A 24843-nucleotide genomic window follows, 5' to 3' on the forward strand; every position below is an offset into this window, starting at 1 on the left:
GTTTCCCCAAATAAGGAAAAGAAACAGTGATCGTTGCTCCATGGAGTCCAACCTTTCTGGCCTTGAGAGGCTTGGGTGATGAGCGCGAAGTGCTGGGTATGGAGTGAAGGTTTGAGGTGTGGTAGCCTTGAGCTCAGGAAAGAGGGGGGCTCTGTGCCCGCAACCCCATCTTCAGCTTTATATTCCATTCCTGCTTTCACCAAGCCATGCACAGTTTTGCTCAAAAGTGAAAGCGTGGAGTTGAGTTTTTAGTACTGTACCAACATCGGTTTCTCAGTTTTGACAAGCAAGCTGTGGTTAGGTCGGACATCAGTGTTAGGGGAAACTGGGTGAGAGGTATGTGGGAACCGGCTGATCTACCTTTACAACTTTTCTGAAAACTTTCTGTAATTTTTCCAAAATTAAAGTGTATGAGGTGGGGTAGACCCCACTCACAGTGAAGAAAGAACAAAGACCACAACATCTCATTTCTCATCTTTCAGACTCAGAAGGCTGAAACCATAGTGTATAGAGCCAGGTCTTTCTCCCACAGGGGCATGAACCTCTTAGGGGAGCAGTTTAAATCTATGTTAAAAAAAAAATTCATAACGTTCTGATGGGGGAAATGAAGAAAGAGAGGCTCTTTATGGAAGGGAGAGGGAGGTAAATACAAGAGAAGAAGAGAGATGGGTATAATAACAATATGGATATCTGAAAAAGCCATAAAGAATTATTCTACTAATTGTTTAACTAAAAAACAACTATAATGCATGTGATTCAGTGTATAATATACATATATAGTTTTGTTTTCTCTCTCTCTTTTTTTTTTCTTCGAGACAGGGTTTCTCTGTGTAACAGTCCTGGCTGTCCTGGAACTCACTTTGTAGCCCAGGCTGGCCTCAAACTCACAGAGATCTGCCTGCCTTTGCCTCCCAAGTGCTGGGATTAAAGGTGTGCACCACCACAACCCAACCTACACATACAGTTTTAATGACCTTTTCTCATCTAGGTTTATAATCTTCCCCCCAAGAGCCAAAGACTGCCTAACAAAACCCCCAATCCCAGACATGAGAAGCCCTCTTCTGTTTGTTGGCCAGGACTGTCTAAGAGAGTCCCGGAACACGCAGCCTATTGATGTAACCCTTGGTTGGCCTCAAAGGTGGAAGGTGAGTCCTATTGCTGAAGACACCATACACTTCAGACACAGGGCCAGAGACCTCTGAGCTGGAACTGGCCTGAAAGCCTCCTCCCGGAAGACCAGCTTCCATGACACCGGAAGGCACCATGCAAGCTTCCAAAGGAGGGAGGCAAGCAGCAGTCCTACCCAGCGATGGCACCTATGAATCGCATCAACAACCAGCATGGCAGGATAACGTATGGATGCAGTAGTGGCATGCACACCTCAAAGGTAGCCGACTGCTCTCTAGTTGGACTTGAGACTTGCTCAACAAGTGGGGGATCATGCCTGGTGCTGCAGATAACTACTCGGTGCTAATGAAATCATGGTTATTGGCGGAGAATCTACAACCTTCAGTTTACTAAACTAGCATAATCCCTAACCACAGTCTATAAACATTTTCCTGATACCCAACGTTCAGAGCAGTTCTCTCCTCTCATCAAGGAAACGCCTTCTTTGCGACGACAGATGGAAACCACTACAGAAAACCACAACCAATCAAGATGCAGAGCTGTGGAGCCCAATCCCAGTGGACACATCTACAAAAGACTCTTGCACTTAGAGCTCAGGGAAACATTGTGGAAGAGGGGGCGCAAAGAGTTGGAGGACCAGGAAGTCTGCTGTGAGATTGTGTCTCCTAGTCACACCAGAAGCTACACCAGTGAAGTCTCACCACCATGACCGCCCAGACATGAGCTGAACAAGGAGGACACCAACATACACAAACATGCATGGGGAAAAGCCCACCAGGCCTCAGCCCCACACAAAGGAACTACAGGCAAATCTGGGAGTGGGGAGGTGGTCCTTCCCAGAGAAGAGCACGAAGATTGGTTGACCAGTGCCAAATGGTCAGCCCTGAAAACACACATACAAGTTACATTATATGGACTCAATAGGTTCCATTTAGGAATATATAGGTATAAACATATACACATATGCTTATCATAACGATTAGTGGAAGAAGAGGTCATGAATTTGAAAGAGAGACAGGGAGGGTATACAGGAGGGTTAGGGGGAGGGGAGGGAAGGGATAGTTATTGTAATTAAATTACAGCATCAAAAATAAACAAAAGACATTGAAAAAAAGAAAGATTCCCAATGCTCACACACCGAGCCAGCCATTCTACCCCTGAGGACGTTTGCCAGGTTAGTCTCTCACAGACATAACTAAACACGAGGGGAAATGCTCATTACAGACTTTTAACAAGGAAAACTTTTAGAAGCAACCGAAAGCACACTTCCTAACGAGCTTCGTAGAATGCTATGACCATTGTTAACAAGAATAAAGCAAAGCTGGGTGTCGTGGTGCACACTGGGAGGCGGAGGCTGGGGGATCAGGAGTTCAAGGCCAGTCTCATCTACATTAACAAGTTCGAGGCCAGCATGGGGCTTTATGAGACCTTGTTTCAAAATTTAAAATAAAGAAAAGCAGCAGCACATTTTTAAAAAACATCTATATAGCGTGTGTGCATGTGTGCACATTAGGGCCACAACATGCACATGGAGGTCACAGGACAACTTGCAGGAGTCAGTTATTTTTTTTTTTCTGTCATGTGGACTATGGGGACCAGACCTAGGTAGTCAGGCTTGAGGCCAAGTGACTTTACCCCTGGGCCATCTTGCCAGCTCCAAAAAGCGGTATTTTATTTATGCGGAACAATCCCAAGAAATACTCATTAATAGAAAATGGTAAAAATAGAACACTGTACGTAGTGTGTGATCGTCTGCGCCCCAAAGCGGGAGGTCACATTAGTTATGCTTCCCTTCGAAAGGTCCGGACAAGACTGGGCCCTGTCGACCCACCATCACGGATAGGGGAAGGGCTCATGAGGACTTACAGGCACTCCCCTGTCATTATCCCTTCACCCATGCCCCTGTAAGTCTGAGAGCAGCCCTAAGGACTTACTGAGTCCTCATAAACTAAAGTTCAATTACGTTAAAGCAAGAGAGAGTGCTAGTTGAGAAAAGGAAGGGATCAATAGAAATGGAGGAGGAACAGAGATGGGGAGTAAATATGACCAAAGCAGATGAGATGCAGGCCGGATGTGGTGGGGCACACCTTTAATCACCGCACCGAGGAGGCAGGGACAAGCGGGTCTCTGGGAGTCTGAGGCCAGCCTGATGTGTATAGCAAGCTCCAGGCCAGCCAGAGACCCCCATCTCAAATGAGCAAACCATACACCCCTGCACACACACACACACACACACACACACACACACACACATATGGGGTGGGTAGGGGTGGGGTGTGAGAACGAGAAAGAATTTTGCAACTATACTTTAATGAGGGCAAAGGATGTATGCAAACATGTATTTAAGTCTCTGCCAACAACCCCCCTTTTTCATTTATATATGATTAATATTTGCTAATAAAAACTTGAAATGAAAAAGGGGGGTTGTTGGCAGAGACTTAAATACATGTTTGCGTATATCCTTTGCCTCATCAAAGTATGGGATTTACACACTCCTCAACTTATAATGGAGTGTGTCCCAATAAACTGAAAATAACGGAAGTCAATGTGCATTCAGCTCCCTCCCCTACTGAATACCACAGCTTAGGCTCGCTTGCCCTGGCTGTGCACAGAACACTTGCTGGTGCCTGCACTCAGGTAAAAGTGTCTGTCACAGGGCCCACCTACACTTGGGGATTAAAGTTGTCAAGCACTAAAAGTGAGGAGCAGGCTGGTTGCACCGACACAGTCATACATACCTTCATTGACTTGAAAAATTCTAAGTCAAACTGAGGTAGGCCGGGCCGCCTGTGCCCACAGATACTTGTGTGTCCATTACAAAGCATTCTTCCTGTGTGCTTGCAGGCTAGAGGTCCACCTTGGTTGTTCCTCAGGCACCTTTCACCTTGGTTTTTGAGGGTCTCCCACTGGCCCGGAGCTGGCCAAGTAGGCTACTCTGGCCATCGAGTGGGCCCAGGGATCTTCCTTCCTGTATGTGTGGCTTTTGTCATGTGTTCTAGGGATTGAACTCAGGTCCTTGTTCTTGCAGCAAACACAGAGATGTCTCCCTCACCCTCTCACCCCATGGTCTTTAGGAGATATAGAAGTAACTGATAATAGGACTATCTTTCAGAGGCTTAATTAATTAATTAATTAATTAAAGAAGGTGGGGGAGAAGAAGAAAGGAGAGACTTAATTTTTGTTGCATACATTCTGTAGTATTTCAAACTTTTGCCATTCCGCAATACCCCCTATTATGTTCTTATAATTTTTTTATTTAGTTTTTGAGACAGGGTCTTGCTATAATATAGTTCAGGCAAGTCTTGAACTTGCAATCTTCCTGCCTCTCCAGAATTACAGAAAGGCATTGCCACACCAGCTAAAAAAAAATTTTTGTTTGTTTGTTTTTTCAAGACAGGGTTTCTCTGTGTAGTTTTGGGATTGTCCTGGATCTTGCTCTATAAACCAGGCTGGTCTCGAACTCACAGAGATCCAGCCGCCTCTGCCTCCTGAGTGCTGGGATTAAAGGCATGTGCCACTACCGCCCGGCTCCAGCTAAAATTTTTAAAGAGAAAAATAACAGTGGTCTACAGTGGCAATGAGTAAGTATCATCTGGACTGGAACTGAGCCATGGCTGTGGTCAGAGGTCCTTCAGGACCCCTCTGTCTTGATATCCCTTACTTCACCCAACCTGGCTGGCATGAGTCTGCAGGACAGTGAGCTCAGCAATGGACACTTGGTATGTAAATCTGTGTGCCCAGGAGCCCAGGGCGAGAGCTCCAACTCTCTCATGGATCTGACCTGCAGTCCCGCATAGTGTCTGACCTGGAAGGGACTCGGCAATATCATTCCCAGCCTCCCTGAGTTTCAGGTGAAAACTGAAGAGGAACATTTGTTCCGGGGACACTGTATGATGACAGGTGGCCTCAAATCAGAACTCAGGTTTCAGGAAAAGCAATACATGTCAATGAGAGGCACCAAGAAATGTTTCTGTGTCTCTCTGGTTCTCACTTGCTCACAGCTTTTGTCCCGGGCTTTGTCCCATCTCCTCACTTCCAGGTGCAGAAGCTGAGCATAGAGTATTGGGAACACACAGCACAATTCCATCCTGGGTTGTGATGCCTCACATGCCTGTGCTGGAGGCGAAGCACCCAGCGGGACAGCTCCCTGGAGTGGTGGGACCTGGCTTTCCCCCAAAGTGAGTGCGCATGGAAGGTCCTTACAAACTGGGCAGTCTGGTCTGGTGAGGCTGCCAGGGCCCCTGCAGAATACCAGAGTGAGAAATTCCCACCAGCCTTGTCTCGTAGCCCTCCTTCTCTGCACCAAGCTTCCAGTTGTCACATCTGGGGCTCCCTGCATCCTTGGGAAGAACCTGTTCTGGTTCAGATTACCCAGCCTCATTAGGTCTTCTCCATCTCAGGTCTCCCTGCCCCAACTCCATGGATTCATACTCTTTTCTCTGCGTTCCATCATATGACCAGGATCCCACAGTCTTGTAGGATTTGGGTTTGTCTACAGGACAACTGAAGCATGCATTCCCAGAGACATGGCCTTGAGGTGGGTGCAGGTCAAGGGTGTGCCCAGACACTCCCCAGTGCCTACCTGACTGACCTGACTGATTCACAGTAGCCCACAGACAGTGGCTCCAGTCCCATCTCCCATTCCTCATTTCGAATGGCCACCCCTGGTCTCCAGGGTATGAGCCTGGAGTTTCACACACCCAGAGCAGCTTTTCAAAGCCAGAACTTGGTGTTGCAATGGAGCTAATTGCATTTGCTGCCTTCGGTGTTCTTGGAGACGTAGCTGAGAGCTTGTGGGTTAGTTAGTTCAGCCCTCACCTGCTTGCACACCCACAAGCCACGTCTTCGAATATGGCTTAGTATGGGGGAAAGAATTAGATCATTGTCCAAGGAATGAGGGTAAAAATGATCTCAAGAGAATTTTTATACTTAAAGTCCCTGTACCCAAAAAGCAAGAGAAACTTAGGGAGGGACAGACAAGTCCTCCAACAACCCTTAGGGTCTGTTGGAGGCTGTCAAGTTTAACTTCGTTTGCGCCGTCACTCACTTCCCGCTTTCCAGGAAAGGCTGAAGGGCGCTCATCTGATGCAAGAAATGCAGAGAGGTGTAGAGGGAAGAAGGAAAGGCCAAAGCAGAGCTTAAAATGACTCTACAGGAAAAAGCACTTGTCACCAAGCCTGGTAACCTGAGTCTGATCATCAGGATTCACAGGGTAGAGAGAACAGTCTGATCATCAGGATTCACAGGGTAGAGAGAACAGATGACTCCTGAAAGTCGTCCTCTGATCTCCACATGTGTACGCATACAGACGAATAAAGTGTAGAAACAAATAACAACTGTAACCAGTAATGAACACACACACACACACACACACACACACACACACACACACACACACGCATAGGGATCCTCGGCTAAATCTCCCACAGCTCAGGAAAGCTGACTCTTGTTGTGTCCATTTTGTAGATAAAGAACCTGAGACTTAGCAGGGCTACCTAGCCTTCCAAGATCCTGAGGTTGGTGGTTGCTGAAGCAAGGATAGAACCTACACTCTCAATGGTCCCACTCTCCACACCCCCAAGACCACAATCAAGACAGGAGGCTGATGAAGATGCTGCAGGAGGAGCCACACTTGGTCCTCCTCACCACCACCTGGAGAAGAGAGAATGATGAGCAACTTCACAGAGCCCATGAGAGGAGACCTGCATATTATTTAGCATTCTCTGACCAAGTCTCATCCAGGCATTATTTCTCTCAGGCCCCCTAAGAATTGACTAAGATGTTGCTGGATGCATTCTACATGGTGATTCCCATAGGTGACCTTATACAGATGGGGTCACAGATCACCTCAAAGTGCATCTTAGTGGAAGTAACATTGAGGACACCATCCAGGTGGCCCAGTTATGCAACTGAAAAATTTTAGAATAAGTGGAAGATGTAGAGGTTGTACATTGCTCAGCAATTTTCTCCAAATATCACATGTATGAGCTAAACTAACAACAGTAGGAAGCATTCTGAGCCCTAACAAATGGCAGCAAAGAAGCTTCTGTCTTCAGGTAGATGCAGACCTGAATAGCGGAGGTGCTGGTACCCTCTTGGGAGAGTCAAGTGGCCTGAAAGAGTCCCAGGCTAGAGTGACCCGCAGACAATGATGGGAAGAGTGTCTGTAGAAGTGTCTTGGATCCTCTCCAACACAGAGAGCTCCAGTCAAGACCTTAGAATCCTTACCCATTTAGCACTGTCAGAAGACTCTGCTCTGGAAGACACTTGGGACAGATGTAACCACACTCCTGTCTCTGCCATTAAAAAACAAAGGAAATAAAAACTCCCTTTGGATAGCTGGCTTTGACCAACTGCTTCCAGAATCTTCCAACACGGAATTCATGTCAAGATAAGCAAATCAAGTAGACGGTCAGTGGGGATTGTTATTTATAGAACAGTTCAAACAGAAACTAGTAACTTTTATTTTGAGGATACTAAATTCTCTCTAGCAAATTCCATCCACTGGTCCAAGTCTTTCAGTCACCCCTCGAATAGGAGTACATCCAGTTTTCCAAATCTCAGCAACACAGCCTCCTAGCTTCTCGACTGTTACAAAGTCACTCAGCTATTCTGTCCCTCAGCTTCCTATTTTGTAAAATTAAGGTAACAAATGTCTCCCCACGAGCCCCACCCCCACCAGAGGGCTGTTGAAGGTATCACATGAGTTAGTGTATGTGAAGGGTTTGACCAATGTTTGCACACAGTGCTACTCAGTTATTCTAAAGCAATGTGGTCAAGTACTCGAGAGTATTCCACACCAGAACACACATTTACACCTCACCCTACAGGAGAAGTATGTTCACACACACAGTACCCTGAAGTGTGAGTTGTACACTCACAGCACCATAGAAGAAAGCACGCACACATACACCACACCATAAAACAAGATCCTGCATGCCACTGCTCCACCAGGAAGTGACTCCCCAGCCCGGAGGGTCCTGGGTACCATGGTGTGGCTGCAAAGAGCTTCAAGAATTCTGCCACAAGGCAGGCATCACTGGGCCTACATTCCTGCATCTGTTTCCCAGGGCACAAGTGGACTACCTGAATGTTTAAGCCAAGGACTAGCTCCTAGAGCCAGTCAGGAACCTAGAAAAATCAAGCATTCTATTGTAGTTCTAGAAAAACAAGCTTCCCTATAGCAATCCAGAACCTGTCCCAGACTCAGAGACAATCACCCCAAATCTGTGGGGTCATCTGTCAAGGTCACATCTGCCCCTGGGGTATAAACACAATGTTCAGACTATTAGAGAATGGAAAAGAAAGCCAAGCATTGTTCATAAGGACCTCTGTGGATTAAAATCATACTGGGTCATCTGGAATATTCTGGTAGCTGGGACACACCCCCTGGAGACACTTGAAGCAAATTCTTTAACACTAGGCAGGTCACAACAGACTGTGAGAATCCCTGGCCACTTTCTGCACCGAGCTCCTAGCCTCGAGAACAATACACAGTGATGGGTCAGCCACAGGCAAAGGGGCAAAGGGTCACTTTCACCAAATCCCGAATACCGACGTTGGCCTTCTCTTCCTTTCTTTTCTGTTCATGTTATTTTATTCTTGCTGCTTTATATATACTGAGCATGCACCTCACCCCCGAGTTTCTCCCTCAGTTCTTAAAGAGAATGAAAAGAACCCCCCACCCTAACAAGAGATTCTTCCATGCTGCCCAGGACACAGGTAACAAGGGAGGTTTTCTCCAGACATCCCATATATCCTGTAATTTGGTGCCCAGATTCCATCATAAACGCATTCATATAAATTAATATGCCTGTTCCTAAGAGAACGTCCCACAGCGAAGCCACAGCAGATCCAGATGCAGCCTCGGGAGGCCACCAATCTATAGTCACCAACCAGAGGCAAAGAGCACTGAAGCTTAAAGGATGGAAATACTTTCCTGAAAGGTTCATAAGGATGAAATCAGGTGATGCAAAGTAATTAGCTGTGTGAGTTGTCCAGATTATGTACACACATATATAACATTTAATTATGTGTATGCACGTGTGTATACATCTGGATAAAGTAAACACGGTATGTTGAACTTGTATATGCGAGTAAAATAAGCTTTCCAGAGTCATCGTCTACACCCCTGCTGCACCTCTTACTCTAGCCCCCAGAATCCCCCTTTTCCAGACAGAGCACACGCATTCCCACAAGTCCCCTCTCCCTTTCCTTCCATGTGACAATCCCTTCCTCACTGTCCTCCCCAACACTTTATGTTTAGTCCCCCAGATGGTAGGCTGGGGCAGGCAGGAGCCCTGTCTGTATCGTTCAGACACTCTCCGGGGGCGTCAGAAGACGACGGATCAGTAACATGCAAGTGTCTCCTGAGTGTGGGGATAGATTCCAATACCAGGCTCATCCTGAGCTTCTCCTCAGGGCCCTGTATGTGGGCAATGGCAGTGCAATCTGAGCGTGAGTGACAGTGACCAGCGTCTCCTGAACATGCTCCCTCCCGTCCTCCAGAGGGGATATTCCAAGCCTCACTGGCAACCTCTCCCTCCCTTTGAGGAATAGCCATCTCCTGGCATGTCCTCTGTTTCTCCAAAGAGGAATCAGGAATGCACTGATTTGTAGAAGTACTCATGTCCGACCAGAATTAATAATTTACTACAAGGTTTCTTAGCTCCTTCCGCAGAAGTCCTAAAAGTGATACAAATTGTTATTTTGATTGCTTTAACGGGATTTCCCAGGGAAGCCTGAGTTCATTTACCTGGATAATCTATAGCCAGCTGTGGTGATATTTTGCTTGTGCTCCAACAAATAAAGCTTGCCAGGAGATCAGAGTGCGGAGCTAGCCGCTAGTTAACCATGGAGGTCAGGCAGTGGTGGCACACACCCTTAATCCCAGCACTTGGGATCTCAAGCTTTTAATCCCAGCACTAGGGAGGTGGAGAGAGGAAGTGATACGACTAGACAGAGAGAGGAATATGAGGCAGGAGGAAACAGGAGCTCAGCCCTTTTCAGCTGTGGAGTCAGAAAGGTCAGAGGTGGCTGCGGCTGCTCCTTTGTCTCTCTGATCTTTCAGCATTTAGCCCAATATCCGGCTCCAGGTTTTTATTATTAAGACCAATTAGGAATTCTCGCTACAGCCAGTAAAAGCAGAGAAAGCCTGGGGAGGATAAGGCTCCAGCCACACAACGGCTCTAAGGCTCTTCTACCACCGCAGGCAGATGGGACCTCTGGACCATCGCTCCTCTCCACCCCAGTTCTAGGCACTCTGATGCAAACCGGATCCTGCCCCACACTGCCCTACCTGTTGCAGGATATTTGATCACACTGTGAACCCAGAGATTGTGTTATTTGCTGGATAACCTGTTTCTAGTTGTGGTGTGGCTTGGCTCTAGCACACACCTTTAATCCAAGAGCTTTCTCCTTGACTATTTTACAGGATTAAGTGAAGTCAGCCACAGGTCAAGAAGCAGAGAAGCAACCAGTTGACAGGAAGAAAATGGGATTATTTTTGAAATAATTTATGAAATTATTTATGGAAATACCATATAGAGTAAGAGGGAGTCAGGAGGACGGATAGAGAGACACACAGGAAGTAGATGGGAGGGACACTGAATTTGTTTGAGATGGCAGAGGAGGAAGCAGGAGGCTTCTGGGAGTTGGCTCAGGAGGAAGGTCAGCTGGCTGCTTTCTCTGGCTCTCTGGACTAGCAGGTTTTCACCCCAGCATCTGGCTCTGGAGTCTTTATTGGTAAAAATCAAACAACTGAGATTTTAGTCAAATGCAACACCTACCTGCTGGGATTTCCAGTGCTCTTTTCTAGAACGACCCTGTAAGCCCTGTTTGTACTCATCTCATTTAATCCATGCAGCACCTGGGACAAAGGTACTATTATTGTCCCTACGGTAGGTATGAGGAGATTGAGGGGAAAGCATTGGTAATCTGAGGATGTCTAAATGTGTTTATCCAAAAGGGTAGGAAAGTGAATCCTTGCCAGGAAGTGAGGGTGATCAGTGATCAAACCCAAGAGCAGGAGGCTCCCACAGAAGCTGCAAGGAAGCCTTGATTCCTCCAGGAAGCTCACAACCAATGTGAGAGGTGGTGACACTATCAGGTCCCTGATGCCCTCCTCCGTGGGAGGCATTGCCTCTCTCCTATCTCTGGGGCTGGGATCTCAAGGCTCCCTGTTCCTCGGTGCCTTATCCAAGCCACAGCTACCACACATCGCTGTCTGCTGTAACGCCTCCTTAGGTCTCCACTCACCTGCCCCCGTCAGTCTGCCACACCACTCACACACCTGACCGCTCCAGCGTCCCCCAGACCTCCCACTTCGTGTTCACCTGCCCTTAACTTCCGTGAGTCACTGCTGTGGAGCCATATGCTGCCAGTCTCCTCACAGACCCCAGGACTGTCAGGTTCATCTCAAAAGCTTGAACACCAGGCTGCAGCAGGTGATAGGCGTGACTAACAAATCCATCATTTCCCCAAGACGGAAGACATAAGTCGCTTCTCCTTGATTTCTCCTGAGACTGGTTCTGTCCCTTGGGCCACAAAGATACCAGTTTCTTCCGCGTTCCCACAGGGCCCTTCTGAGGCAGACAATGCCCGCGGCAGTCACTGGGTTTTCTTTTCTCCAGGCTAGACAGTTCCAGTTCCTTGAAAGACAAGTTTGGAGGTGGGGAAGTTGGGTGGTGTGAGCAGGCACTGGCATCCTGAGGAGGCGGACTAGGTGAGGAACAGGAAGAGAGCCTTTCATTTTTGTGTATTACTGCCTTATGTTTGGATATTTTGTTTTGTTTTTTCAATGCATTATGTTCCTTCTGCTTTACCTTGTTGGAATAGACTCTGCTGGCCTTTTTCAAATTTTCTGATACTTTCTAATTGTCATTATACTTTTACTTTTTAAGTAAAATGCATCCAGGGGCTGTATTAAAAAATGGCTCAGGGACTGGAGAGATGGCTCAGAGGTTAAGAGCACTGACTACTCTTCCAGAGGTCCTGAGTTCAATTCCCAGCAACTACATGGTGGCTCACAACCATCTGTAATGAGATCTGGTGCCCTCTTCTGGCACACAGGTATACTGTATACATAATGAATGAATAAATACATACATACATACATACATACATACATAAATACATACTAACTAACTAAATAAATAAATAAACCTTTAAAAAATGGCTCGCAATGAAGAGCACCAGCCGTTTTTGCGGAAGACCCAGGTTTGTTCCCAGCACCCACATGCTGGCTCACAGCCATATGCAACTCCAGTTGCAGGGGATATGACGCCCTCTTCTGGCCTCTGAGGGCACTGCACACACACAGTGCGAAGACATACATTCAGGTACGCAAACACATGTATTTTATAAACGTTTTCAAGGTCATGATCTGCTCCACGTGCTGTCTGCCTTCATTGCTCAATTGTGTGTGTAGGTGCATGGCTAGATGCTCTCATTTTTTATGGTTTTTCACCAGGATTTAAATTTTTTGGTACGTGGATTTTTTTTTTCCAGAAAGTTTATCTTGGGTGTTTCCGGGTTTATTTTTGTTGTTGTTTTGAGCAAATCAAGTGTAGATTTATTAAGAAAAACTAAGATAGGACAAGTCCCTCTCACAAGTAGGAGGGACTCCAAAGAAGGGATGCCCTATTTTGTTTGTAATTACCTGTGTGTGTATATGTGTGTGTGTGTGTGTGTGTGTGTCTGTCTGTCTGTGTACTCGTACATGTGTGAGTACTGAGTTGTCATGACACACAGGTGGAAATCACAGAAAAACTTGTAGAAATTCTGTTCTTCCCCCACGTGGGTACCCAGGATCAAATTCAGGCCGCGAGGCCTTAAGCATCTTTATCCACCAAGACCTTGTTTTGAGTTTCTAAATATATCTTCTTTGGACTATGCATTTTACTTACTTATTTATTTATTTTTATTTTTATGTGCACATTTGTGTGTGTGAGTGTTAGATCGCCTGGAACTGGAGTTACAGACATCTGTGAGCTGCCATGTGGGTGCTGGGAATTGAACCAGGGTCCTCTGGAAGAGCAGCCAGTGCTCCTAACAATGGAGTCATCTCTCCAGCCCCTGGACTGCACATTTTTAATCTTACTGCATTGTGATCAGAGAACACAGTGTCTAGGGTGGGCTTCTGGGATTGCTCAGGCTTGCTGTCCCACCTGGGGAACTGTCAGTCCCGGAGTTCCGTCACCATACGTAAGAGCCTGTGGTTCTGCTACGTGGCCCTGGTGCAAGCTGTTCTATGCAGCTCGTTCCCTGCATTGCTTGAGTCTTACAAATATCCCTGCCAGCATTTTGTCAGCATGAGCTCTTCTTTGGGTTGTTAAAGTCTTCAAAAGGGATCACAGGATTATTCGGTGGTAATTTTGCTTTCGATATTTGAGGCTCTGTGGGTAAGAGTGTAGAAATTCAGGATTGCTCTACTATCTTCCTAGGAATTTTGTTGTTGTTGTTGTTGTTGTTATCATTAAACAATGACCCTTTTGTCTTTGGAAGACCTTAGAATTTATTTCCTCTGGTGGTGATGCGACCAGACAGATTTTTCCAGTTAGCACTGACTGGTCCATATTATATATCATCCATATCTCATTACTCAGATTCTTTCTACCCATCTTGTTTGAAGTTGTTTTCTACAAGTAGCACGCTTGCATGTTTTGGTTATTTCACACGGCTTGTGATCTGGAAGTTTCCATCTTGAAGATGTCCACGTAGTTCTCTTCTTTACGATCTCTAACTTGTCGTTTACCTTGCGTTTCTGTTGCGTCCTTCTTCCTCCCTTTGTCTTCTTTGGACTTACTGAGAACTCTCTGTGTCTCCCTGTGTCTCTTCTGGCTTGGAAGCCATGCATTCTGTCACATCTAACAACATGTGTTAGTGGGGACCCTGAACCACTGCCCATCTCCTCCAGTGCCTCACATGTCTGCCCTCTCCCTGGATAGTGTGCCATCTTGGAATGCTGTAGCTTAAACCATGCCCTTGTCAGTACTGCCTGCCATTATTATCTATTTTTCTACTTGTTTCTAAATCCCCCAAACTAGCCATGCTTTTGACAGGCAATACAACTTATTGAATAATCCGGTTTAATAGATTATCCTTAATTTGTCAACGTATCGGTTACCATGACTCCATAAAGCCTACTCTCTCCTGGGTTTTGTGTCCTTCTTGTAGGCAATGTACAGTTGCGTCCCCTGGCTTTTCTCACACACTGCCCTTTGCCGCCCTCTGATGGGTGCATGCAGACCACTTGCGTTCGGAGTGATCCTTAGCAGAACTGGATCGATAGCTACTGTGTTAGCTGTCTGGTTTGCAGGCTCGTCCTTTGCTCCATCCTCCCCTTGCTTTGTTCCTTTTCCCAGGATTCCACTTCATTTCTTCTGTTAGCATTTCACTTATTCCTTTTACAAAGTTTTATAAATTACCGTACTTTCCTTGAAATTTGTAATAGACATTTACAGTCTAACTCCAAAATGCCATTATTTCTGTTCGTCGGTAGCACGGGTACTTCCCACTTCCTCCCTCCTGCCCCCAGGACATTGCTGCAGTTCATTTCCTGTATCTATCTGTATTAATCCCCCTTTATATTGTTACTGTTGTTAATTTACACTAGTGGTGTAGACCAGTTAAGAATAATAAACACCCTAGGTTTGATTTCGTTTCCATTCATCCCTTCTCTGGCCTCCTTCTTCGTGTAGCTTCGTTTCTGACCCTATAATTTCCCTCTCCCTTAAGTACTCAAATGTTCCCTCTCTAGTGTTTTTAGATTAATTGACTTATTTCATGTGTATGAGTGCTTTGTCTGCATATATGTGCATCAAGTGTGTGCAGTACCTATGGAGGTCATAGGAGGATGTCAGAACTCCCTGGAACTGGAGTTACAGACGGCTGTGAGCCACTGTGTGGGTACAAGGGTAACAAGTGCTCTTAACCTCTCAGCCATCTCCCTAGCCCCTGAGTTCTCTGAGAATTCCATATAATGCACTTTAGTCATAGTGAGCCCCACTCCCTGGCAGCTCCTCCCAGATCCACTCCCTCCTCCCTACCCCCAACTCCTCCCAGATCCACTCCCTCCTCCCTGCCTTCAGCTCCTCCCAGATCCACTCCCTCCTCCCTACCCCCTCAACTCCTCCCAGATCCACTCCCTCCTCCCTACCCCCTCAACTCCCTATACTTTTTCTTTTTCAATCTCTTATTAACTCCAACTTCCTGTGTACTTCTGGTTCTGGGATGGTCCATCTGCTGGAGTGTGGCTGACTTACCAGGAGGCACACCCTTAAGCTTTTAGCACATTAAATATTAAACGTCATTCTCTGTTTACATAGTTTCTGACCAGAAATCTCTGTAGTTCTTTGCCTTCTTCCTCTGATAACATAGTGGGTTTTTATTTTTATTCTACTTGTTTGTTTGTTTGTTTGTTTGTTTGTTTGAGACAGGGTCTCACTGTACAGCTCAGACTGGCTTCAAACTCATAGAGATCTGAGTGCTGTGATTAAAGGCATGCATCTCTATGCCAGGAGATACAATGGTGGTTTTCTATTTTCTCTTTTTTTTTGTGACACTTGACTGTGACATGGCTCCATGTAGATATTTTGGTGCTTATGTGGGTTAGGGTTCTCTGAGACTCTTGCATCTGTGGGTTAAAATCGCTTGTCACTCATTTGGAAAATTCTTGGCCATTACTATTTCAATTATTTATTTGTTTTTCTCTTCTCACAGTACATATATGTGGCTCCTCCTTACATTTCCCCGCAGTTCAGAGTTTTGTTTTTGGCCTTTTTTCCATCTCTCTGCATTTCAGTTTGGGAACTTCCTGTCGCTGTATCTTCAACAAGCTTGATTATCCTTTACTAGGCTGTATCCACTCTATTGACGAGCCCACCAGAGGTATTCTCAATTTCTGTTCCTCTTTCTATTTCTAGCATTTCCTTTTGAGTCTTCCCATCATCTGCTGTTACCCACCTGTTTTTGTATGCTGCCTACTTTTTCCGCTGGTGCCATTAACATAACAATTATGCTTATTTTAAGTTCTCGAATGTTTCCAGACTCTGTGTTGTGTGTCGTTCTCATAGGATGCTTTCTCTCTTCTTGCTTTGCTTCCTCTTGCCTGATTTTTTGGTTGAAATACACACATGGGAGACTGGGGTTATGGCTCAGTAGTACAGTGTTTGTATCCCCGGTCCTAGCATCCAGTCTCCAGCACCCCACTCACCAGAAGGTCCTGAAATGTCCATGTGATACATCAAGTAGTAGCAATGGCGGTGGGCAGGACTTCAGTGTGAGGGTCAGTGTTTACACAGGAGAGCTCTGTTTTTGCATGCTTCTTCAGGTTCTGCAGCAACTGTTAACCCTGTGACCTCAGTTCTCTGATATGCCAACAAAGTCTGTTTATTTTCCATGTATTCAGCTTTCTTTTTGCCATGAAGGTGGGAATGACAACTTCTAAACTTCACCTCTCAGAGCTGAAACAGGACGTCCCTAATATCTCACTGAAGTCACTGGTTAGCCATTCAGTGCGTCTTTGGCGGTAGACACCACCTTAAATGGGAAGTGATTTATTTAATTATAAGTCAATTGTGACTCTCTCTTGGGGGCTCAGGGTATATGCGGGTGTGTGCTCATGGCCATGTGTGTGCAAGTACATACACGTGTGCAGGTGCACGTGCAGGCCAGAAGTCAGCCTCAAATGCCGTTCCTCCACCCACCTTGTGGAGACAGGGTCTTTCGTTGGGTCTTGGGGGTCCCCAAGTTGGTGTGACCTGGATGGCCAGTGAGCCGCAGAGATCTGCCTGTCTCCACCTCCCCAGCCCTGGGGTTCTATGCACACGTGACAATACATTTCAGGGCTTTGTGTGTGTGTGTGTGTGTGTGTGTGTGTGTGTTGTGCTGGTGACCGACCCTAAGACCTCAGGCAAACGCTGCACCACTGAGCTACACCCTCAGTCCCGCCTTGCACAGGTGGTGCTTAGGGTGAACTTAGGTATTTTATGACATTATCTCCCCCACTCTTTACCTTTCTCGGTGGTTCCAGTTCCTCAACTCTTGTCTCCCAAACCATTAATTTTCTATTCAGCTGTTTCTTAGCGGGCATTTACCCTGTCACTGAACCTTTAATTCTAATGGGTACCAGTCACTTTTATTTCTAGATGCGATTTTCTACTCTGTCTCTCTCCTTTTTGAAAAAGATGTTTTGGAATTTTATAATGGTTTCCAATTCTATCACTGCCTCAGTCGTTTTATAGTTTCTTTCAATTCGTCTGTTACCTTAGGTTCTTGGAGTTGGATTCTCTGGCTCTCTCCTGACTCACTCTCGTTTCCTTGCCAGGTTTACATCTTTTAAGTTGTGAGATCATTTTTACTAGCTGTGGCTTACTCTGTAGGCACGATACACACCTGGGTCAAGGGTCAAGAGGAGCACGTTGCATGAGCTTCTCTGAGGCGTCACTGGGATCACACTGACATAATTCAGTTAGTATGAATTGCTACTCTTGGGTTCCTTATGCACACTATGACATGAGAAACCACACCTGGATATAGCACAGGTTCGAGGTTTCCACTTCTTATTGGAAGCTTTTATTCTACTCTGAGTCCCGTGCCGCCGCCTTCTCTCAAGACAAGGATGAACCTGGCCTACGGCTTTTTTCACAGACAGTGTGGGCCTTCCAGCTCTTGGGCAGTTGGCCAGTAGATTGGTTTCAGCTCCCACATCACCTAGGCCAGGCCTCTGCCAAAATGAGCAGCAGGCTCCAACCCCCGCCCCCATTCACTGGAAACAACCGAGAACAGGCACCCTGGGCCACCAGGACTTGAGCACCAGCTCTGAGAGTTCTGGCTCCGCGTTCCCGCTTAGCTTCAGCCCCTGAGCTAACCTCTCTCCCAACCTCAGACCCAGCAAAAGTGTTTTACTGTTGCTCCTGGTGCAGCGCTCTTATCCTTTGAAATGTGAAGGGAACCTGATATGGACCTGACCATGTTAATGGTCTGTGGGCATTTAAAATATAATTTGCAAACCAGGAAAGGTTTGTTCTTAGACTTAATTAAATGAAGAGCTTTATAATACTAAATTCCCTAAGCCAAACTTCCAACGTGGCTTCAAAACTAAAGAAGCCATTGGACAAGAATGGCTGGTTCTTTCACCCTTTTTAATTTGTATTTTATTCCTTGAGCTGGGGTCTCATCAGGACCAGGATGGCTCAAACTCACCACGTAGCCAGAGATACCTGATCCTCTGCGCCCCCTACCTCTACCTCAGAAGTGCTGGAACTCTAGGCACTGCCACACCGGGTTCCCATGGTCCAGGGACTGAATCAAGGGCTTTGTGCATGCTAGGCAAGTACTATAGCAGCTGAGCTACATCCCCAGACCTTTCCTCCTTTTTAAATTGCAAATATCGGCCAGCATAGTTTGAGGGGAAACATCTCTACCCGGAGTCAGTTCTCACATAGTACCTTAGGCTGTGGCAGCCATTATTTCTTTATGCCGCACACCATAGCACAGGTGGCCAATGTCACTGACACGGCATGTCTGTAAGATTTCCTGGATGAATGAATGAATAAATGAATGAGAGAACAACCCAGCCAAGTGCAGGCAGCTCTGTGACAATTCCCTTGTAATCTTAAACCCCACAGACACGGAATTTGCCTGTCATCAAAAAGAGTAGAAAAGACAGGAGGGGGAAAATGTAAACATGTCAAAATAAAAATAAGAGATGGATTCCGATTAATTTTAGGCCTTACAGAATTCGGGAGCTTAAATGAATCTCAAGGATAACCCAGGCTAATCCAACACCACAAATGCAGAGGCCCTGGGAAAAGCATTACTGAAGACGAGGGGCCCCATGCTTTCATACTGTAAAACCCCAATTGGTCATCCCCCAAGAATTCCCTTGCCTCACGAAACAGACATATGATTTGGGGGAATCCACCCTTATGCTTGATCCGCAGGAAGACAAAGAATGCCCAGTGGCTTAGAAAATGTTTTCCAAGCTGCCAGGGAACAAATGGGTATTTCCAAGACAGTCTCTAGACAGCAAAGTCAAGAAGGTTGAGCCCTCCAGACCCAGGTCCTTTTCACACTCGGGTCTCTTAGACACAATGATGATGGAAAGGGAAGAGAGGGTAGTCTAGGCACACTGGGTGCCTCTAGGGCTCTAGAAAGCAAGAGTTACTGATCACTCCATGCCACCATGCCATTCCAAAGACAAGGAGACATTCAAGTGAAATAGTGTGTGTGTGGGGGGGGGGTGTCTGTACTCTCCCCTCATGTTGGAGGATGAGGCCTCCTTATTGACTCACTTCCTCTTGTCCTGCCATAGACGTTCCCTCTACCCTCTTGCAGCCCCCTGCCAAGGGATGAGTGCTCTCTTCTCATCTTGACTCTGGGCTCGCTGTGTCCCTTAGCTAAGTCACTGTATAGCAGTCTCACTGGACCTTTGCTGTCCTGTCGGCACGGAGGGCTGACAGGGGTTCTTGTGGCCCGGGGGGAAGATGCATCAAGGGGCTCTGTGCTGGACCTTCCAGGGCAGATGGTCAGCAGTGAGTTCACACTGGCCGTGACTCTGCCGCAAGCGTTAGCACTCGGAGCCTGAGTTCAAACAGGAGACAGTGGGTGTGGCCTTATGGGGTCGTGGGTGACTCACAGGAGTGGGTGGGACTCTGGCTCAGCCTGGACCAGGGGAAAGGGGATATATATATATATGCAGTTGTAGGGTGATGCTCCATGCAGGGAGCCAGTGACCAGCACTTGAGAGTGTAAACAACATAAGAAAGTAGTTGTGATTAGGGTACCTGCCGTCAAGCACTGGCCAAGCTGTTCCTGGTGTCCACACACATACTCATACATGTGCACATGCCAGCCTGAGAGACATGGTTAGCAACCCTCTTGACACAGAAGCAGCCCAGCTCTTGGAGGGCAGTGGGGTGAGGCCTAGCCAGAGCAAGAGCTTCTTCCTATGGGCAAGCAAAGGGACACGGGGCAGTGAAAAGGTCCTGTGGAAGACAGAACAGGGAGAGAGCCACAAGCAGCTCTTGTGGAGGGATGGGCTGCAGGAAGGAAGTTCCAGTGGCCACAAGCAGGGGCAGGGCGAGAAGCAAGAAGTCCCACAGCATGGTCCAGGCCTCGGCACCCAGATTCTTTGAGACTTTCTGCTCCCCAAGCAACATCAAATGTCCTTACTTCCGCATTCCATCCTTTTGGGATTTGAGTCCCTGACTTCCTGTCACTCAGATAGCATTCCAGCTCCATGCTGGCATTCCTCCAGACCTTGACTCATGCAGTTCCAAGTCTCCAGAACACCCTTCCAGCCAACGCTGCCATCTCCACCGGCCCAGATCTGCCCAGCTCTCTAGGCATCCCCAAGGGCATCTCCTCCAGGCACCTTTCTGCTTCTGGCCTGGCATGCCTGTCTCACTCTCCCCCCTCCACTTCCTCATGACAGAACACACATGCACCAGGGGGAAAATGAGCCCCCTGAAGCCAGGGCCTCGGGTCCCCCACAGAGCCCAGACCTTTATCTGGCTCCTGGTAGCTTCTGAGTCTGTCTCTGAAGACCCAGATCAGTCTTGTTGGGTGATGCCAACAGACCAGCCCCTTCCCAGGGCAGGGATGCTCATGGGATCAGGCAGACTTAGAAGCCAGTCCACCTGCTGGCCGACAGCAGAGCCACCATGCAGTGGACAAAGCTGCTCGGGAGAACAGGGGGCACTTCTGGTGGCTTTCTGTTAGACAAGGGACAGGCCATCTCCTGATTTAACCCCCCATGACCTTTGAACTTCCCAGGAGGTCAGCAGCACGTCCCCTTCCCCAGCTGTCTCTCTGTCTCTGGCCCAATGGGAGGGAGGGCCCTGGGCCCGTTCCATTTTGCGCCCGTATTGATCTGTTGGCAGCAATGGGCTGGATAATTAGCCAGGAATTAGGGTTTCTATTACAGCCAGGAGGCTGCTCCAGCTGATTTATCACCTGAATAATTTACTGTGATTGAAAGGAAATTAAAATGAACTCCATTTGACAACTGTGAGCTTTTATGGGCTTTAGTGAAGGCTCAAAAGCCAGATTAATAGCCTAGTGTTGGTTAATAGTCTGCCGAGGGTAAATACAGCAGGCTGCGTCCTCTCGGTGGCCGGAGGAGGGACCCATTCTGCCAGAGCCGGAGCCCACCACAGTGACAGCCAGCATCAACTTGAGTTTTACTGAAACAGATTCCACTGCTGAACACATATGTGCGTTCGCGCACACGTGAGCATGCACACTCACACACACACACACATGCACACACAGCAGTTTCTTTTTGCCTCCCCACCCCCCTTCTGTTCCTCTGGGGTGATTTTTACTCACTCCCCATGTAGAGAAAACAAAATTGCCTTTTCAATAACCATTTTGAGAAGGAAGTGTTTCATCGTCCCAGAGTGGGTCTCGTTAACGTCTTCTACCAAGGCAAAGGGGACTCTGAGTTTCCCTATGAAAAGGGCCAAGAGTCAGAGCTGGCCACCCACTCAGAGTAGAACTTAGCGGGGAAACATTCCCAGCAGTGGCCTCAGCACCACCCTGACATTCAGTTGGCAATGCTTTTCCCAGGAATGGAGTGGGTGACCTGTCCAGGTCCATGTACGTCCTGGAATGACCTACAGTCTGAGGAAGGCCCGGCAGAACACTAGCCAGTCCAAGGACTGATCCCAGAAACCTCCAGGAACACAAACACCCATGACACCATCTTGTACAACATGAGGACAGAGAAGAGCCTGAGGTCAGACTCCAGCTCTGTGGCCTCAACAATCCTGGCCCTGAAAATGGGTATATACAGTCTGTTTTAAAGCTCAAATCCATAAACAGGGCCTCACAGGTGTGACCCAGCTGCTTAGAGGACATTTAAAGGGAAGGTCCAGCATGGACTACATTAAGTCCTTGGAAAGCTGAACACTATCACGCATAGGTGAGTAACCTCTGCTCTTACTGTGAGCTGACTGCAGCCGCGGCCATTGTCCACGATGATTACACAAATAAAGAAACCAAGGTCCAGAGAAAAGTGAGGAGTTCAACAGAGCAGAGGCAGGGCTCAGAGCCAGGGTCCCCAGCTCCTCAGGCAGGAGGTGCCCTTTATTTCCCCCATTAGATCATTCAATGAAAGTAACAGCAAGCCCTGGGCCAGGCCGCTGGATGAGATGGCCAGTCTGCATGGCCAGCAGCTCAGGGCCCACTTCTTAGTGTCACCACCATTTCACGCTGGGGGATCACGAGGGTCACAGGCAGGGCCCGTGGTCAGTCAGTCAGAAGACAGTGAGCAGGAGGGGACTTGAGGAACTCATACGCTTGATGTACGCGCCTTTCCCAGCAGCAGCCCCGCGCTCAGGCCGTCATTTGTCCATAGTGATTGGGAACAGGGCACGGGGGCATGTCATTCATAGTCCAGTGCCTGCATGCACGCAGGGCAGCCTTACAGCCTCACCTTCCATCTCTCCTCATTACAGCATGCCACAGAGAGGTGAACCAGATTAACCAGAAAACACTGAGTCAGTCATTATCCCGCCCGCGTTTAGCCTTGCTAGACCGGCCTCGGAACTCACAGCCAGACCTGCACCAGGCCACAGCGTTCTGAAGGACACCATAGAAACACAGCTTCCCGGAGCCTGCAGCACAGGCCTCCTCCCTACTGGGCCTCATCTCCACCTGAGTCCATATGGCCTTGGCCTTGGGATCCAGTGCGACATTCCCTCCTCAGTATTGTTGCCCTCAGTGCAAACATCAGAGTGAATGCCCCACCCCCCACCCCCACCCACAGCACGCCACATCGTCTGTTGAGCTTTCTCGTGTGTCTGTGGCTCCTGAGTTCACATCACACCATTCTGCACAAGAATGAACAGAGATGATATCTGGTCTGTGCCTCTGTCCCCGCCAAGCCTGGCACTGTCCTGGGCCCGCTGCCCATGCTCAGGAAACATGTTGGACCCGTGAGCTCCTGAGTGGGTGAGGAGGTGCTGGACAGCTCTGGGATGCCTCCCAGTGAACAACTGGTCTTGAGCCAATCTTCCCAGGCATTTAAATGGATAAAGTAGAATACAGCTTCAGGCCTTCTTCAAGACTCCCATGAAACACAGAGGGACTCACAACACTCAGTGTCTATGCTTCATTCATCCTGCCTTAATGGAGATGCTGGCAACCTTGTGTGGGAAAGTCAGGCCGGGCACGGAGCCCTGGACCCTCACCCTTGGTCACTTACTCACACCTCAAGACAGCTCAGATGAAGTGTGGCTTTTACCATCTCTCAGAAAGACTCAGCAGTGGAAGGCAGCTGTTCGTGATAGAAGAAACTCTTATCCCTAAAACCCAGGCTCTAGAATGGGATCAGCTTCGCCCAGTGCCCATGGCCATGCCACTTGCAGGGGAGATACCATTTAACTTGTAAGGGAATGAGCAACATTCTCCCACAGTCCGTAAGACCAGACTCATGCCTCCAGCATCACCTCCCACCCTGACCCTGAATCCCGGGCACACTGGATCTTTCCACTTCTGCTACCTCCCTCTCGCCTCAGGGCCTTTGCACTTGCCATTCACTCTGCCAGGCACATTCCTCCACACCCACATCCTTTACGGTTGTTTACCATGGCAGCCTCCAAGCTGGCTCAGTCTCTGCCTCAGACAGCTTTCCAGCACCGAGCTATGCTTCTCCTACAAATCTGTAGGTTTGGGGACAAGTCCAAGCTTGTCTGCTCACTGGTGGACACACAGTGAGGTAAGGTTCCATGCCTTACCCATACTAGACAATTGCCAATGTTTGCTAAGTGAATACTCGCTGGGCAGCCTTAGGCAAGTTGCTTTGTCTCTGTGGGCCTCAGTGTCCCTGTCCGAAATCAAACTGTCTAAATGGTCTGTAAAAGTCTCCACAGGATCAGCTCTGAGAGAGCCATGAAAGAAAGGCTGGTGTCTGTCTGACTTACCTGTCAGAGCAGGGCCTTCTGATGGCTGACCCCATGCTTGGGCAATCCACACCTGTAAGCAATCCCATAATGCCAAGCATAGGCCAATTGTCATGAGATATCATCCCATACTCCACGGCTGTAAGCCTGACGCCACAAAGTGATTTTATCTGTTTAGATCATGTTCCTAATTGACAGGATGTCAAAACCACCTGAAGTGACCCAGAAGATCACCACACACACCCCAGTCCAAAAAGCCCTTGGAAAGCAAACCATTCCCTAGCAGCAGAGCAACCAGAGGAGTCACGTGCCTCTGTGGCTGGCCAGAAACAGAGCCACCAGGCCAAGAAGCCTCGGAGGCCCCCCTGAGCAAATCCTCCTGGCCTGGTGGGGTGTTGTGACCAACCAAGCTTGGCCAAAAACAAAATTCCCACTCTGCAAAGACCCCCACCCTTTCTGTGCCGATGCCCCAGCTTCCCGGAAAGGCTCGGGCCTGCGAGGTGGCTGCCGGTGTGGCGGGCGGGAGTCACGGGCATACCTGCTCTGGCTTGATGGGCTCCGTGGTGGTGAAGATGTCTGAGTAGTGCTGCCTCTCGAACACGCGGTCCAGCACCTCCAGCTGCTGCTGTGTGAACAGATCTCCCCGCATCTGCTTCCGGAGGAAGTCTCTGCCTGGAAGTGAGTGGCCGTTCGGCACTGGAGACTCCTGGATACCTTTGGTGAGCATGAGAGAGAGAAAGGGTGAGTGGAGGCTGTTCTGACGCCAAAGGAGGAAAGGCCAGACCCTGAGGCTGGGAAGGGGGCC

The 24843-nt window shown here is 48.0% G+C and overlaps 1 protein-coding gene across 5 annotated transcripts in view; it reads right to left on the reverse strand.

Annotated features, from left to right (window-relative positions):
- Positions 1–24843, reverse strand: part of Pax5 (paired box 5) — a 192485-nt gene that overhangs the window by 98224 nt on the left and 69418 nt on the right. For all 5 annotated transcript variants that reach the window (XM_037202571.1, XM_037202570.1, XM_037202569.1 and 2 more), the window contains one exon: positions 24577–24752. In XM_037202571.1, coding sequence (XP_037058466.1) covers positions 24577–24752 — 176 coding nt within the window. The remainder of the gene's footprint in view (positions 1–24576; positions 24753–24843) is intronic.

This window comes from Peromyscus leucopus, chromosome 2 (assembly GCF_004664715.2).
Source record: "Peromyscus leucopus breed LL Stock chromosome 2, UCI_PerLeu_2.1, whole genome shotgun sequence".
NCBI lineage: Eukaryota > Metazoa > Chordata > Mammalia > Rodentia > Cricetidae > Peromyscus > Peromyscus leucopus.